This window comes from Herpailurus yagouaroundi, unplaced genomic scaffold (assembly GCF_014898765.1).
Source record: "Herpailurus yagouaroundi ecotype Mexico unplaced genomic scaffold, PumYag 165, whole genome shotgun sequence".
Lineage (NCBI taxonomy): Eukaryota > Metazoa > Chordata > Mammalia > Carnivora > Felidae > Herpailurus > Herpailurus yagouaroundi.
Window position 1 is genome coordinate 17016701 of NW_024412406.1, and position 17164 is coordinate 17033864.

Genomic DNA, 17164 nt, shown 5'->3' on the forward strand with positions numbered 1-17164 from the left:
GCTCCATGGCACAGAGTAGGAAAGGACCGCTAGGTTTGCACTCGGGGCAGAGTCCACAGCCCAGCCCCACTGCAGTGCCATGCAAATATTAGAGTGTAAGGAAGAGATTGTGAAAATTAAATACAGTCTCCTAGATAAACGTACTTGTGCACAGTTGGGGAGACATGAGCAAATCATGTCTGTTGCTGCTGCTGCAAGACAAAGGAAAAAGTGTGCTCTCTTAAAAGTTAAAACTTCGTCATTTTTAGGCTTTTTCATGCCACATAACTCCATTTTCACAAACTGATCATTTGTGAAAGTGAAACCTGCCTGCCTGCATTCAGTTAAAAAAAAATATTTAGAGTTTTGTTAGTGTTACTTTTTTTGCATTCACTTTTTACATCATGACGACTTAAATTTTAAGTTCATGCTAAGAATCATGTCATTCAGAAAGAATGCTGTCTTCTGCATGATATTTTTGTGTGTTCACAGGGAATAGACGTTCTCAGAGACCAATTAAATACATTTTAGAATTTTAAGAGATGACTTAATCCCTATTTGCCCATTTTACTGATGAGACTCCTAAGACCCAGAGTATCTACACCTTTACAGTGAGTAAAGGGAAGAGCCACCCCAAATTTCAGCCCAAGTTTCTTGACACCGGGCTTGGGCAGGTGCTACTGCACAGGGGCTCTGAAATTCAGTGAGACTTTGAGTAAAATGTGAATTTCCTGATACACTACAGTGGCTTCTTATGTCTGATTTTCTTCCTAATTTGAAAAGCACACATTTATGTTGACAATCTAGTAAAGTTTGCAGACAGAGTCTAACTAGTTCCTAATAGTAAAGTCCCTATCCACCTTGTCCCCGCTGGTCTTGATCTGTGAACATCCATAGCAGCAGGTACATAAGCACATGTAAAATGAGGCTTTTCTGTTACAGTGTCTGCAGTGAAGCCCTAAGTTACTTCCTTACTCTAACATCAGAAAGTCACCGGGAAGCCTGGACTAACTTACTGCTTTTGTTTCTAACTAAAGTTCTAAAGATAAGTGATAATAGGGTAAGTATGAGAGATTTTTTTCCATCCCTGCATTTCTAGCCTGAGCAGCAGCACACTCAAGTGGGAGGCAGGGTCACAGGGTTGCAGACCCACTGCTCAGAGGTAGATCAAGCAAGGTCCAGGCCACAGTGCTGCTCTGCCCTGGGCCGCCGTGGCCCTTGTGCTCATTGGCCCTTCATTCTTCTCCCTCCTTACCCTGCTTTGTTCTCTAATTAGTGACTCTGTAGCGGATTCAGTAAGGAAGGAATCAGAATCTTTAGGACACTCTGACAAGCCACTGACTCCCCCACACTGTGCAATTTCCATCCTGACCCTTGAAGTCTCTCCTTTGGCCCCATTTTGAAGACTGCTGTTCTGCCCAACCCCTGGCTTGTACTCTGCCCCCTACCCAAGGCTATTTCTGGGCCCCAGGCCTCAGCCATTCCTTTGGCATATTTATCGGTTCCATGTGACACAGAGCCCCTAGTGAATGGGCCATAAATTCCTTTGAGAATTTGAAAGTAGAAATGAAGATAAATTAAAAATACATAACTATAAATATAAATACAGATGCCAGATTGGCAAAAATATGTATTTCACTTTTAAAACTAAACTAGCTCACATAAATGGAAGCGGGTTGCTGTGATCCCTGAATAGGTTTAAAAATGCAGTGAGGTGGCCGGAGATTTGGGCTAGGGGACCCAATAGAGGCTGTGCAGTGTCAGTTGGTGCCATACAGATGTTCATCCCAAGTCATATGCTCTGGTCCACATGCATTCCCATCTGACTCCCAGGCTGGATAAAGCTTAGAGAAGTGACCTAAGGCATGAGCAGCCACGGGGCCAGGAAGGACTCCAAAGCGTAGTCCGTCTGATTCCACTACAAGCTTTCATGCCACAGTCTGTCACACTGCTTCTTTGTCCCTCATGGGGTGTGGGGAGCAGGAGAGAGAACAGGCAGGTGACTTGTATTCAGAAATTAAAGAAGTCTAGCAAAGACCATAATTGTGGAATGTATAATCTTTGCCTGAAGAGTACATATTTTACATTGTAGTATTAGGTAGAAATTAGAAATTTCTTTAACAAGTAAGGTATTTTCCCTAAAATTAGAAATTTCTTTAACAAATAAGGTAGTTTCAATAACCCATAGCTTGTAAAAACTCAACTGTGATTCCCGCTGGTCTTACTTTTGCTTATTATCCAGGAAAAACAATGATAAATACTAGAAGTTTACCACAAGTTCAAGGAACTATAATAGAAAATGTTTTCCAAAATAAGGGTAGGTTAAGTGAATAATGTTTGTATTAAGTCTTTTGAAGTCTTTTCTCTTTTTAAAGGGAAGTATCTATTTCAGTTTCCATAATCAATATAGTCACTGCTTTATGCAAATGTATTTCCTCTGTCTTCACTGATTGGTGCAGGCCCCAAAGTGGTTTGACTCTGAAGGCATTTTGAGCTTCTGTGATTTGGAATGCAAGCACTACTAACCGGGAAATTCTTACCCCTTCCACCCCCAGTTTAAGGCTCACGCGTCATTCTACTACCCTCTCTTATGTGAAATTATGCAATTTGACTTGATTCCTGAACTTCGTGCTGTTCTTAGAAGATTTTTTCTGCGAATTGGAGTAGTTTTTCAGATATCACAGCCACCTGAACAGGAACTTGGAATAAACAAGCAATGATGGCAACATGGTATTTTTCTGTTGGCGTTTACATCCCTCCGCTCTTTAAAAGGACCCAGGAGCTGAGGTTTCCTACCTGAAAAATGGTTTCTCTGAATTGCAGTGTCTGAGGGTTACTGGTAAAGATGCTCAGAACTATAACTCAAACTTGCAATGCTCCAGTCCCTATTAGTAATCTGGTGGATTCTGTTAGTCGTGTTGGGCTCATGTTGAGCAGAAAGCCTCTTTCCACAGTGTCCGCTTGTGTTCATGTGTCCTTCCCTGTCCTTGGCAGCAGGGAGAGCCCCACATATGTTTGGCAGGTGTGGAAGCAAAACTTTACCCAAAGAACTATAGATGTAAAGATTTGAACTTCTGCAAGAAGTACAACTCAGGAGAGCTGTATTTTGAAGGATAAAATGTTTATAATTGGGGTTGGGGGGAGAAGAAGAAATTATTGTTCATGGTAAAAGATATTTAGCAACTATGGTATTCTTATTCTGAAGATTTTTGCACACTCAGGCTATCTGAGATACTGGTAATCATCCTTCTGTGAAAAATGTACAGAGATGCAGGTCTGTAATATAAAAATCTTAAACATTATATAGTTCTTCCTGCACTGTTTTATTTTAATTTCTTTATTTTCTTATTCATTTGCTAAATACCTATAATATTTTGTCAAATGCACTAAACATTTGGGTTGAACTTTGTCTTTTTTATTTTGTGGGGATTTTGGTTTTGCCCTTTTGAGGGGTGGGTCATTTTCAAGGTTTGACATGCCCAGAAGCTGTTGTGGCTGACACTTGTCATGATCAACAACAACAAAAAAGGTAGAAAATACTCCTACTGACCTAACTACCTGTAATAGACTTCTCTTAGGGCCTCTAAAAGATGAGCCATTAAAATAGAGTTGATCCTTCATGGATTGAAACTTGAATCACTGCAAAATGATCTAGGTTGCTGTCACTTTCTTTTTTCTTTTGGGTGGAGGGGCTTGATGTAGATTTTACTGTATGTACAGAATTTAATGTTGAATATGTTAAAATAACAAATCTGGCATGGTTTGGGGAAGTTAGATTTACTGGAAATGTATTCATACTGTGAATTGTGCTCTGATGGTTAAAAAAAAGACAAGATTGTCAAGCATTCCGTATTAACAGTGGATGTAGAAAATTTTTTCAGATGGATAAAATGTATATGGTACAGATGTAAAGTTTTCTATGTAAAAAATTCTGTACAACTTTCTGTACAATATTCTCATCTGGCATATTCTAATCAGGTTATAGGTCAATAAAGTTTTTGGATTATTTCATCAGTGCAATCAAACCCTGTGTAATCCACAGCCCCATGTTTCATTGATTTTTTTTTTTTTTTTTTTTTTAAAAGCTGAATTTAGGAATATTCTTTGCTGGAACTACAAATTCAGTGTTAATTCTGACATTTTCGTTCCAGCTTTTGGCATTGGGATCCTGCCTTCTCAACCCTTAACATTTTGTATATTAATAACCCGAAATAAGGCTATACTATCTGCTAAAAGAGCTGAAGTCCCCTTTGGGGCAATTCGCCAGGGGACATTGTGTGTCCTAGGAGTCCGTTTGAGTTGTGTGGTACAAGGGCATTAAAAAAAAGGGGGGGGGGGGATAACTGTTTATACTTCTAGATAATGAGTTTTTGAACAATGCATTTATAAACATGCCCCCAAGACACAGCCCTCTTTAAGCCCAGCTGGATGCTAGAGCTGGGAACCGGTGGTTTATTTTATGGTACCAGGACTCTCCTTAGAGGAGACAAGAGGCTTTCGTGGTACTTTGAAATGAAGATAGAAGAGGAAAAATCTTCACAGTGAAGCAAACAATGATTAGGGTACAAAATTGAGTAAGATTTATATGCAGCTAAAATTTAAAATGGTAAAATTTCACACGAGGTAAACTTATCCGATAGTTCCAATGGAAATGTGCAAGAAGTAGGATCTGGGGGTGTTCTCAGTGGTCATGGTGCTAAAACCAAAGAATTATTTCCCAAAGGTACCATTTAATGGAGTGATTAGACTCACTTATCCAAGGGTCCATGGCGGTGCAGCAAGGATTCCAGTCTCTGTCGACCCCTGGGTGTTCTTGTCTGTCTTCACCTTCTAAAACACCTTGTTTAGAACCTCAGTTCCAGTTAAGAAATTGACATTGGCAATAAAAATTTATTTCTATCAACTAGTAAAGTCATATTAATCAGTAAATATAATGCCTTCATTCATAGAAAAATAGAGGCAGAAAGATGTGATAGTGTATGGCTCGTGGGAATGAAATCAGTTATGATTCCCATCATTTGTACTGAATCAGTAGCTATAAGTAACATGGAAGTAGCTAGCACGTGATTCATTACCTAGCAACTGAAATAGTTACAACTACAACCAATGTATTTATTAAGCGAATCATTTTGAATCGCGAGAACAATGGCAAATGTACAAACGAGTATTCAGGTTTTGCAGTACTGTTAAGACACTTGTTTTATTCACCTTATCTTACGAGAATAATGCACATATGGTAGTTGATTCCAAGAGTTCATTACCACCTAATGTATGGCAAAATTGTGCAAAAATAATTCTATTTAATTCTACATTATATAAATTAATCATGGCCTTTTATGTACATCATATACATCATCATGGGAAAAATACACCTTATATACAGATGGAACTTGTGTAAGTAACGTTCAGGTAGTGACCAAAAGTAGCACACATATTACCAAAGGTTCAGATTTAACATTCCTTTCACCTTAAAAGGCACTGCTGGGTCCAATACAGATTTATTTAACCGTGGGCAGTAGACAGGCCCTGCCAATTGAAAATGCCTAGTTTTCCAGGAACCTGCTGCTGCTCCTGGTTCAGTTGCTCTGCCATGAATCCTTTCAGTGTTTCTGAGGTGCCTGGGCGGAGCCAGGGCTCAGTCGCTACAGAGTTTGATCCATCGTCTCCCATGTGCTTCAGCACGTCATCAGGGTCAACCAGTGAACTTTCGTCGTCTACAGGAGGCAAGAGGGACATGACTCAGGTAACACTGGTGGCAAGGAGGTGAGATGAACACAGATCTCTTGTCATCTAACCCGTTCCAGCCCCGCATTTCTCCATATTATGGTGTTCTACAGTGTACTGTCCTGTCTAGATGCTTCATTTTAACGTTTTATTTTTGAGACAGGGAGAGACAGAGCATGAACAGGGGAGGGTCAGAGAGAGGGAGACACAGAATCTGAAACAGGCTCCAGGCTCTGAGCTATCAGCACAGAGCCCAACGTAGGGCTCGAACTCAGGAACTGTGAGATCATGACCTGAGCCGAAGTCGGACGCTTAACCAACTGAACCACCCAGGCGCCCCCAGATGCTTCATTTTAGAGGTCAGGGGAAAAAAAGAAAAAACAGCCAAGTGAATAAGGTGACTGACTCCATGGTACCATCACCCACAGGAATTCCAAAGATAGCAAAGTAGATGGCACCAGACAGGTAAGGTGTTGGTAGAAGTGTAAGCAACCTTACAAAGCTTTAAATTTAGCAAAGTTTTAGAAATAACTCCAAATCTGTTAACAATGCTATAAAGAAATAAAGTCATTTTAAGGAAAGCACCAGACAGGGGATGAAATTACTTACATTCCTGCACCTAATCTAGGAGATTGGGGTCTTCTCCATTAGCAAGTCCCTAATTTATGGTTCATTCTTTAATTAAATGTGTTCAACTTCTTTATCTATATTTTTACTTACTAGATATAATAGGAAAATCTGTCTTCCTACTCTGTGATGTCAAAATCTGTTTAAATTACATCTCCCGGTCTGTGAAGGATTAGCCCAGCAAAGGGACATGTGCAGGCAATTTAATGAGCAATCACTCCACATCGCACCAAAAAGCTCCTGTTTGAAAGGACAACGTTACAGTTTAGAAGCTGAAAACCTTCTGAAAGAGATTCTTCAAATGCTCTATTTTCTCAATTATTTAAATATATTCCTATTAAATATTCTCCTTACTGGTTCTAAAAGAAATTAAGGAATAGGTAATCCTCGGTACACATTAAAAGAATTGTTTTCCCACTGATCCACATTTTTTCAGGTATGATATGAAAAGTATGGCTCCATCAATTTATATCACCTGGACTGCTGCCAACTGTATGAGTGTAGTTTTAAGTTAATAAAGTGTTAAAGGTAGGAAAATTGCTATTAGAAAATTATTGGATGTAGGTTTACAGACTAACAGGAATTGTCCCAAAAGACCACTCTGCTATTTGCTAAAACTAATAGAGGGAGGTCAGTAGCTGCCTAAGGAACCATCCTGCCTGCCTGTGCTTGGTGAACACGCTTTAACCTGCTGATCACCAAAGCGATGAGACAGTGAAGCTCCTAATGGAAACACTGGCTTCTAAAAAGAAATACTAACCTGAGGCTATTTTGCTCTATGGCATCAAAAGGCAAGCAAAAAAAGTAAAAAAAAAAAAAAAAATTGTGAAGTTAATTTCTAACAATCTCTAACTTCAATAAGGGAGGTGAGATAATGAAACTAATACATTTTCCCTGGTGAAAGCAAAGCCTAGATACATTTAGTAAAAACTTCATCTGTTTAGAATCCACTAAAAAAAAAAAAAAAAGTACCCTCTCTGGTAGAATCTGATGCAAAATTGATCCTAAGTCGAGGTTTTCCTGGATGGTATCTGTGGTTCTAGTCCTTACAATTCAAAGGGGTTTCAGAATTCCTTCCTCTATCCCCTGACCCCACCCATCAGTGAAAACTCCCACGGAAACAGGTTTCAGTTCTTACAGAATGTGCTATGTATATAGTCTATTAAGCTTGGCCATTTACCTGTATTAATCGGTTTATTCTGAAATTCATTCAGTCTTCGCATCCGTTCTTCATTTCTCGTTCTAAGCTGATCAATATTTATACTGGACACAGATTTCAAAGAGAGACCATCTGGCGGTACATTAGGATGACCATTATCCTGTAATTAGAAAATAGAATTTCAGAAACAATCATTAGTTAACATAAAATGTTAATAAATCAGTGAATCTAAAAATACTCTTGCCCCTAATAAGTGTACAGTGTGATGAACAAAATAAAACAAATGGAAATCTGCAGCATTTATATTCTAACTCCTGGTTTTTATATTCATGCAGGCTCAGATGAAAGTATAGCATTTGTGATTATATTTAAATGCCATCAGGCTGGGGTGAAAGCGGGGAATTGTAAGACCCAAAAGGTAAAAATTGAAGTAACAGGGTAAGAATCAGTTGAGCTACAGTAATCAAGACACAGTGGTAATGGCATAAAGACAGACCTACAGATCAATGGAATAGATATGAGAGTTCTGGGAATAAACCTTTACCTTTATGGAGAAAAGAGCCAACAAATATTGGAACAACTGGATTGTTCACATACAAAAAAATGAATTTGGAATCCAAACCTCACATCAATTGCAAAAGTTAACACAGAGTGGATCACTGACTTAAATTTAAGAGCAAAAGCTATAGGGATGCCTGGGTGGCTCAGTAGGTTAAGCATCTGGCTCTTGGTTTCGAGCCCCATATCGGGCTCTGTGCTGGTAGTGCTGAGTCTGCTTGGGATTTGATCTCTCCCTCTCTCTTTGCCCCTCCCCCACTCACACTGTCTCTGTCTCTCTCAAAGTAAATAAATTTAAAAAAAAAAATGCAAAAGCTGTAAAATTCCTTAGAAGAAAACACAGAAGTAATTTTCATGATAACTGGGTTAGGTAATGGTTTCTTAGATAAAATACCAAAAGTACAAGCAATAGAAGACTGCTAAATTGGACCTCGTCAAGATTAAAAGCTTCTCTATTTTAATAGACACCATCAAGAAAGTAAAAAAAAGCCACAAAATTAAAGAAAAATCTGCAGATCATATATCTAGTAAAGGACTTGTGTCTAGACATATAAAGAACTTACAAAACGACAACCTGATTAGAAAATGGACAAAGGATTTGCATAGACATATTTTCAAAGATACACCAATGGCTAAGAAGCACATGAAAATATACTGAACATCTTAGGGAGATACAAAGCAAACCCACAATGATATATTGCTTCATCACACCCACTAGGATGACTATAATAAAAGAGACGGTAACAAGTGGTGGCTGTGATACCGAACACCTGGCTTCCCTTCATATACTGCTGCTAGGAGTATAAAATGGTATAGCCACTTTGGAAAACAGTCTGGCAGTTCCTCAAAATGTTGGCCACAGTGAACTCTATAACCCAACAATTCAATTCCTAGGTGTTTATGCAACAGAATACAAAAGCATTAAAAAACTTGTACATATGGGGCACCTGAGTGGCTCAGTCAAGTGAGTGTCTGACTCTTGCTTTCAGCTCAGGTCATTATCTCACAGTTTGTGGGTTCAAGCCCCATGTTGGGCTCTGTGCTAACCGCGTGGAGCCTGTTTTGGTTTCTCTCTCTTTGCCCCTCCCCTGTTTGCTCGCTCGCTCTCTTTCTAAATAAGCTTAAAAATTTTTTTTAAAAACTGAACACAAATTTTTTAAAAGCAGTATTCCTAACAGACAAAAAATGGAAAAAACACAAATGTCCATCAAATGTTGAATAAATGAAAAAAAATGGAATATCCATACAAAGAAGTATTCAACAATAAAAAGGAGGCAAGTACTGACATGCTGAAACTTCAAAGAAAAAAGAAGTCAGTCACAAATGACCGTATCTCATTTCTGTGTATCCAGAAAAGGCAACTCTATAGAAACAAAGTAAATTAACGGTTGCTGGGGAAACAAATTTAAGAAACTGCCCAAAGTTGTCTACTCAATAAAGTACATATCTCAACAATGTCACAAAGGCTTTTTACTAGCTACACTGTAAAAACATTTACAAACATCCTATGAGAAGAATATGGGCTGAATATCAGTCTTCCTGTCTAATGTGACCTTGGGCAAGTTATCTGACCAAAATAGAAGAAACCTATACAGTACATGCCTAAAAAGATACAGCAGATTTTTCAATAAATGTTTATCAGTTGCTTCTTGTACATTCTCTGAAATCTAAATACTCCACAAAGGAGAAAGAGGAAGATTAGGGTGTGGAATGAACATTACTGAACATTCTGTGCCAGCACTACTAGACTTGTATTCACACGAAGAGACAGAAAAATACTACCTCAAAGAAGCCAAGGTACCAGAGTTCAATGACCTGCCTAAGGTCAGCCAACTATTTGATGGTAAAGCCTACATACAGACCTAGGGCTATCTCTTCCAGAACAAGTGCTCATTCTTTACTGGACCACATGTCTCACTCCTAAACTGAAAAGGGAAAAAAATGAAAGACATTTCATACATACAAAGTCCAGTCCTTTCAATTTGTTCCTCCTGCGCTCTCTTGCAGAGGGCAGCTGTGACTGTGGAGGGAGGGGGTCATCTTCAATGGCAGGATATGTTTCACCATAAGCACCTAGGAGGACCACACAGAAAGAAGTCTTAAACATGCACCATTTCACATCTTTTTACTCAGAGCTAAACCAAGACTCTCTTTTTTTAATAGCTTTAAGATATTATTTACATATAATAAAATTCAGCTACCATAAATGTACATAGTTCAATAACTTTTCTAGAATTGTGCAGTCATCACTACCACCCAGTTTTAGAACATGGCTGTCACCTCAAAAAAGTTCCCTTTGCTTGCAGGCAATCACAACTCCCACCTGCCCAGCCCCGTGTAAACATTAATCTGCTTTCAATCTTTCCTGAGATTCCATATAAATGGAATTATACAATGTAATATTTTGTGTCTTCCACTTAGCATAATGTGTTTGAGGTTCTTCTACATTGTACCATGTATCAATTCATTCTTGCTGAATAACTGCTCCATCATATGGATACGTCACATTTTATCTATGCATTTACCAGCTGATAGACATTTGAACTGTTTCTAGTTGGTGATTATTAATGCTGCTATGAACATTCATGTGCGTGTCTTTGTGGCCATACATTTTCATTTCTTTGGGGGTATATTCCTAGGAGTTAAGTGCTGGATATTACATGGAACTTAATGTTTAGCATTCTGAGTAACTGCCAAACCATTTTCAGATGTGGTTCTACCATTTCACATAGTAAGAAGGTTCTAGTTTCTTCATATCCTCACCAACACTTGGTATTGTATTTTTAATTACAGTCTTTCTAGTGACCATGGAGGTAAATAGCTTATAACATTTAGAATTTTTTCCCCAACTCCTTATTAAAAAAAAAAAAAATTAAAACCTGAAGGAAAGTTGTAAATATAATATAACAAATACCTAAAATCACCATTTCTTATTTTTCCTCATTTCTATTTGAGGGGGGAGGGTGTTGTTGCTGGTTTTTGCTGAACCAGTAAGTTGCAGGTATCATGACACTTCATCCCCACATACTTGAGCACATAGTATCTAAGAACAAGGACTGTCTCCTACATTAAGCCTACAATTCCACTATCACATTCAGGAAATTTAACATTGATACGATACTATCATTTATCCCTATAAGTGATACTCAAATTTCTGATATTTAAAATGCACTGGGTTTTTTTGTTGTTGTTGTTGTTGTTGCTCTTTTTTTAAGGCAGCAATAGCTACATTTTATTTAATAAGATGTGGTTTTCTAAAACTCCAAAAATAAAGTTTTCTGACTTCGGGGCACCTGGGTGGCACAGTCAGATGAGCATCCAACTTCAGCTCAGGTCATGATCTCATGGATCATGAGTTCGAGCCCCACATTGGGCTCTGTGCTGACAGCTCAGAGCCTGGAACCTGCTTCAGATTCTGTGTCCCTCCCCCCCACCCCATCCCCGGTTCCTCCCTCACTCACACTCTGTCTCTCTCTCAAAAATAAACATTAAAAAAATTTTAATAAAAAAAAAATAAAGTTTTCTGACTTCTATATATACCCCACCACTAATTCATTTGCTGTATTTAAAATATATATACTATTTTTTTTACAAGAACTTTAAGTTCAGTAAAATGGAGTAGAAAATAGAGAATTCCTATATACCCCTGTCCACACACACATAGCTTACCTATCAACAACCTCCACCAGAATGGTATATTTGTTGAAATCAATGAGCCTGCACTGATACATTATCACCCAATATCCAGAATTTACATTAGGCTTCACTCTTGGTGTTGTACACTACATAGGTTTTGACCTGTATCCACAATGACAGTATCCTACAGAACAGCTTCATTGCCCTAAAACTCTTCGGTGTACCACCTATTCATTCCTCCCTCTACTGTAACCCTTGGCAACTGTTGATTTCTTTACTGCCTCCATAGTTTTGTATTTTCCAGATGGTCATATAGTTGGAATCATACAGTATGTAGCCTATTCAGATTGGCTTTTTTCACTGGTAAGCATTCAGGATCCTCTGTCTTTCCATGGTTTCATAACACATTCCTTTTTAGCACTAATATTGCATTGTCTGGACGTACCAGAGTATATTTATCCATTTACCTTCTGAAAGCCATCTTGTTTGCTTCCTGGTCTTGGCAATTACTGATAAAACTGCTGTAAGTATCTTGGTGAGGATTTTTGTATGGACACAAGTTTCAACTCCTTTGGGTAAATACTAAGGAATATAAGTGCTGCATTGAAAGGTAAGGAGTACGTTTGGTTTCCTAAGAAACACCCAAAGTGGCTGTACCATTTTACATTCCCATCAGCTGTGAGTGAGAGTTCCTGTGGAGTTTGACCATTGTAATAGTTGTATCTCGTTAATTTACATTTCCCTAAAGACATATTTTCAAGGGCCTATTTGGCATCTGTAAGTCTTTAGTGAAATGTCTGTTTGTATCTTTCACCCATCTTTTAATTCTTTCTTATTGTTGAGTTTTCAGAATTCTTTGTACATTTTGGCTAACAGTCCTTTATCAGATAAGTCTTTTGCCAAGTATTTTCTCCTAGTCTGGGCTTGTCTTCTCATTCTCTTGCGATGGTCTTTCACAGAGCATTAGTATTTAATGAAGTCTAGTTTATCCAATTTCTCTCTCTCATGGCTTATGCCTGGTGTTGTATCTAAAAGTCATCACTATACCCAAGTTCTTCTAGGTTTTCTCCTCTACTATCTTCTAGGAGTTTTATAACTTTACATTTTACATTTGGGTCTATGGTCCATTTTGAGTTGATTTTTGTGAAGGGTGTAAGGTCTGTGTCTAGATTCATTTTTTTGCATGTAGATGTCCAGTTGTTCTGCAGCATTTATTGAAAAGACCATCTTTTATCCATTGCAACTACCTTTGCTCTTTTCAGTTGACTATCCTTGTTTGGGTCTATTTCTGGACTCTATTCCGTTCAAATGATCTATCTGTATATTCTTTTACCAATACCATCCCATCTTGATTACTGTAACTTTATAGTAAGTCTTGAGGTCAGGTAGTGTCAGTCCTCATCTTTGTCCTCTTTCCATATGGTGCTGGCTATTCTGGGTCTTTTGCCCCTCCATATAAACTTTAGAATCAGTTTGTTGATATCCATAAATTTTGATTGGGATTGCACTGAATTTGTAGATCAAGTTGGGAAGAACCACGGTCTTAAACCATACTGAGTTTCCCAATCCATGAAATAGATATTTCTATTTTATTTCATTAAGAGTTTTATAGTTGTTTTCATAAAACAAAACAAACTTAAAAAAATACTAAGTATATATTCTTAGGACTTTTTAAAATTAAAAGATTCACATACAGTTTTAAGAAATGGTAGAGGTCCTTTATACACTTTGCCCAGTTCCTCCCAGTGGTACTGTTTTACAAAACAAGAGCAATAGTCTCACACCCAGGATATTGATACTGATAAAATACACTTGATACTGATCTCTTAGTAGCAGTCCATAGTATGGAGGTACTGCAGTTTAACTACACACCTGTTGAAGGAAATCTGAGCTGAGTCCAGCTTTGGCTATTAGAAGTAAAGCTGTTATGAAAATTCATGTACAGGGATTTGTGAGAACCATTTCTATGACTTCTAAAGTTCATTTTAGTTATAAAGTTTTGAAGATTAGAGTTTTTAAGATTAATTTGATAATTATTAAGTTAGTAAAACAGAATATTCACTTTTTACCACCTTGGAAAACAAAGAGTAGTGATTTTGTAAATATGGAAAAAAGTACTTAAATATAATGTTTAAGATTTAAATAACTAGATCCGTAAAATAAATATACTCACCAATAAAAGCACTATCAGATTCCAGTAATGAAGTTTTCAAAAAATCATCAGCGTGCTCTCTAAGCTAAAAGAATCATACATTAACAACTTTTATTAGTATTGTATGGAAAAATAACAAACTTGTACCAAGAGGCACATGTCTCCACACTGTTCCCAAAATTAGCAAAAAGGATGGCTGCTTCCTTCCTACACCACATTCCAATGCCCCCAAATACAAGAAAGGCCCTTTTTTATAATTTTTTTAAGTTTATTTATTTTGGAGAGATTGAGCATGCACATGAGTTGGGGAGAGGGGGAAAGAGAATCCAGATCAAGAATCAAGCCAAAATTGACAGCTGGATGCTTAACCGACTGAGCCACCCAGAGGTCTACCCCAGGAAAGGGGGCGTCTACTGAGGTTCACAATTAAAAGGTCTTTAAACACCGCCAAGACTCCCTCATTCTTTCAATAAATCTGTGTATGGGGCGCCTGGGTGGCGCAGTCGGTTAAGCGTCCGACTTCAGCCAGGTCACGATCTCGCGCTCCGTGAGTTCGAGCCCCGCGTCGGGCTCTGGGCTGATGGCTCGGAGCCTGGAGCCTGTTTCCGATTCTGTGTCTCCCTCTCTCTCTGCCCCTCCCCCGTTCATGCTCTGTCTCTCTCTGTCCCAAAAATAAATAAACGTTGAAAAAAAAAATTTTTTTTTTTAATCTGTGTAGTGCACTATTTCCTCCATGCCAGGAACAAAGATGAGTAAGACTTTCTGCTGTGGAGTGGATCACAGTGCCATGGGGCACAGAGAGGAGCACGCCCCAGACAAGGAAAGCCCTGTGTGACAGCAGTTGTCACACAGGTATAGCACAGATGTAGAGAGAACAGAAGAGTAGGAAACAAAATAACACTATGACTGGGCTTGTAATGAGCTCTCAAATAAGGGATTAACAGATTTACATACAGAGAATAATATCACCTTAGATGCTAGAAGGAGCCTAAAGTCACCTGACACCACCTCCCAGATTTTTAGGATGTGCTAGAATGCACCACCAAAGAGCTATTATCCATTAATTTCTAAATACATTCCACTGATACACAGCATTGATTATCACAAAGTTCTTCTCTTTCACTCAATTCTTCCATATACTGCATTTAACTTTCCTTTTTAACACCTATTGATTCTGCTTTTGCTTTTTAGCATGAAAATAACAGCATCTAATATTTAGCAAATGGTCTGGAGCAGGTGTCCCTAGCATGGCATACTTATCGCCACACCTCTCTGTTCTTCATCACAGTCCTTCACATAACTGAAAAGTGATCCAAGTCCACCCAAGCTCTATCTTCTCCATGACAACCTGCCCCACTTTCATTTGTGTTTCCTATATAATCCAGTTTCTAAGAAGATGAGGAGCCCAAAATTTATTAGCTTTTTGGTAACAGCCACGATAAACTGTTGGCTTATGCTAAGTTTCTACTCAGCAAAATACAGTGTTACTAATCCAGGGTTTTTTATAATTTTTTTTTTAATTTCTTTATTTCTGAGAGAGAGAGCATGAGCGGGGAGGAGCAGAGAGAGGGGGAGACACAGAATCCAAAGCAGGCTCCGGGCTCTGAGCTAGCAGCACAGAGCCTGACGTGGGGCTCAAACTCACGGACTGCAAGTTCATGATCTGAGCTGAAGTCGGCCGCTTAACTGACTGAGCCACCCAGGTGCCCCACTAATCCAGGATTTTAATCAAAATCCCAGCTGTTAAATTTCGATATCTTTTCACTGAGAAAGGTGGCTGCCACACACAGAGAAACCTACCAACCTACAGAATCTTCAGGAATAGGTGTGGTACGGGGACAAAGAGGAGCTCGAGACCACCTTGGTTTCAGATCTGGGCTTTGCAGCTTACTGACTGCGTGGCCATGTGCTAGCAGTTTCCTCATATGCCAAATAGGGATAAGCACACCTTGTTGTGAACTTTAGAGAAATAAATGTCAAGTATCTGGAACAGGTAAGCAGTGGTCACGCTGTAAATGGTAGCTATTAGCAACATCATTATCAGTTTAAAACTAAGTACCAACAGCTACCAACTGGAACCCTGGGCTACTAAAACAGCCTACCTGAGCCTTATCTTTATAATCTGAAAATGGGGGCAATACTGTTTCTGCCATTCATGTGTGTGAAGATTAAATTTCTTTCCAACCCCAATCTTTTCCCCTGAACTTATCTGTCTGCTACTTGCCAGTTCCAACTGTTTGTCTAATAGGCATCTCAAAACTTACCATGTCTAAAACTAAGTTCCTAAATCTCTCCCCCCACAAATGTGTTTCTTCTGCTTTCCTACTGCTATAAACGTCAACTCCCAACCAGAACCCTTGACTCCACCTTTGATTCCCCATACTCTACAACCAATATGTCAAAATCCTTTCAGGTCTCCTTTCAAAATAAATCCAAACACTTCTGGGGTGCCTGGATGGCTCAGTTGGTTAAGTGTCCAACTCTTAATTTCAGCTCAGGTCATGATCTCACGGTTTGTAAGCTGGAACCCCGCGTCAGCCTCTGCACTAACAGCAAGGAGACTGCTTAGGATTCTCTCTCTCTCCCTCTCTGCTCCTCCTCTGCATGCATGCGCGCTCTCTCTCTCTAAATAAACATACATACATACATACATACATACATACATACATACATACATACATAAATTCGGCCACTTCTGACCACTTCCACTACTCCTACCCCAGGCTAAATCACTTAGATTATAGCAGTAGCCATGTGTCACTACTCTGCTCTAAAACTCTGGAAGCTTCTCAACACGTGCACAATGTAAAAGGCAAAACCCTGTGATGGGTTTGGAGGCTCTGCAGTCCAGCCCATCACCTCTCTACCCACTCTGCTCATGGTTCTCCAGCTTCCCCAGCCTGGTCACTGCTTCCTGTATGCACCAAGCCTACTCTTGCCCAGGGCCACTGCCTAGAAGCTGCTTCCTCCAGATGTGTCCCCTGCTAATTCACACAGCCACCTCCTTGATGTCCTTATTTGAATATTACCTCCTCCATGAAGCCTTTCATGCCCACTGTATTTCACATTATAAACCCTCTTTTTATTTTAAAGTTTTATTTATTTTTGAGAGAGACTAGAGAGAGAGAGACAAGAGAGAGAACGTGAGCAGGGGAGGGGCAGAGAGAGAGGGAGACACAGAATTTGAAGCAGACTCCAGCCTCCGAGCTGTCGGCACAGAGCCTGACGTGGAGCTTGAACTCATGAACCACGAGATCATGACCTGAGCCAAAGTTGGACACCTAACTGATCCACCCAGGTGCCCCCCAACATTGTAAACTCTCTTACCC

At 39.2% G+C, this 17164-nt stretch overlaps 2 protein-coding genes across 14 annotated transcripts in view; one reads left to right on the plus strand and one right to left on the minus strand.

The window, feature by feature from the left end:
• Positions 1-4004, plus strand: part of ARFGEF1 (ARF guanine nucleotide exchange factor 1) — a 151912-nt gene extending 147908 nt beyond the window's left edge. For both annotated transcript variants that reach the window (XM_040487650.1, XM_040487653.1), the window contains 2 exons: positions 922-1039; positions 2535-4004. In XM_040487650.1, coding sequence (XP_040343584.1) covers positions 922-1039; positions 2535-2699 — 283 coding nt within the window. In that variant the 3' untranslated portion in view covers positions 2700-4004. The remainder of the gene's footprint in view (positions 1-921; positions 1040-2534) is intronic.
• A 1063-nt stretch (positions 4005-5067) lies between these two features.
• CSPP1 (centrosome and spindle pole associated protein 1) overlaps positions 5068-17164 on the minus strand; it is a 158113-nt gene continuing 146016 nt past the window's right edge. For 10 of the 12 annotated variants that reach the window (XM_040487663.1, XM_040487660.1, XM_040487656.1 and 7 more), the window contains 4 exons: positions 13857-13920; positions 10011-10120; positions 7511-7649; positions 5068-5693 (listed from right to left, as the gene is read on the minus strand). In XM_040487663.1, the coding sequence (XP_040343597.1) occupies positions 5482-5693; positions 7511-7649; positions 10011-10120; positions 13857-13920 (525 nt within the window). In that variant the 3' untranslated portion in view covers positions 5068-5481. Of the gene's footprint in view, positions 5694-6423; positions 6571-7510; positions 7650-10010; positions 10121-13856; positions 13921-17164 lie in introns of those variants that run through there. The other 2 variants (XR_005794191.1, XR_005794192.1) reach the window with 2 other exon arrangements.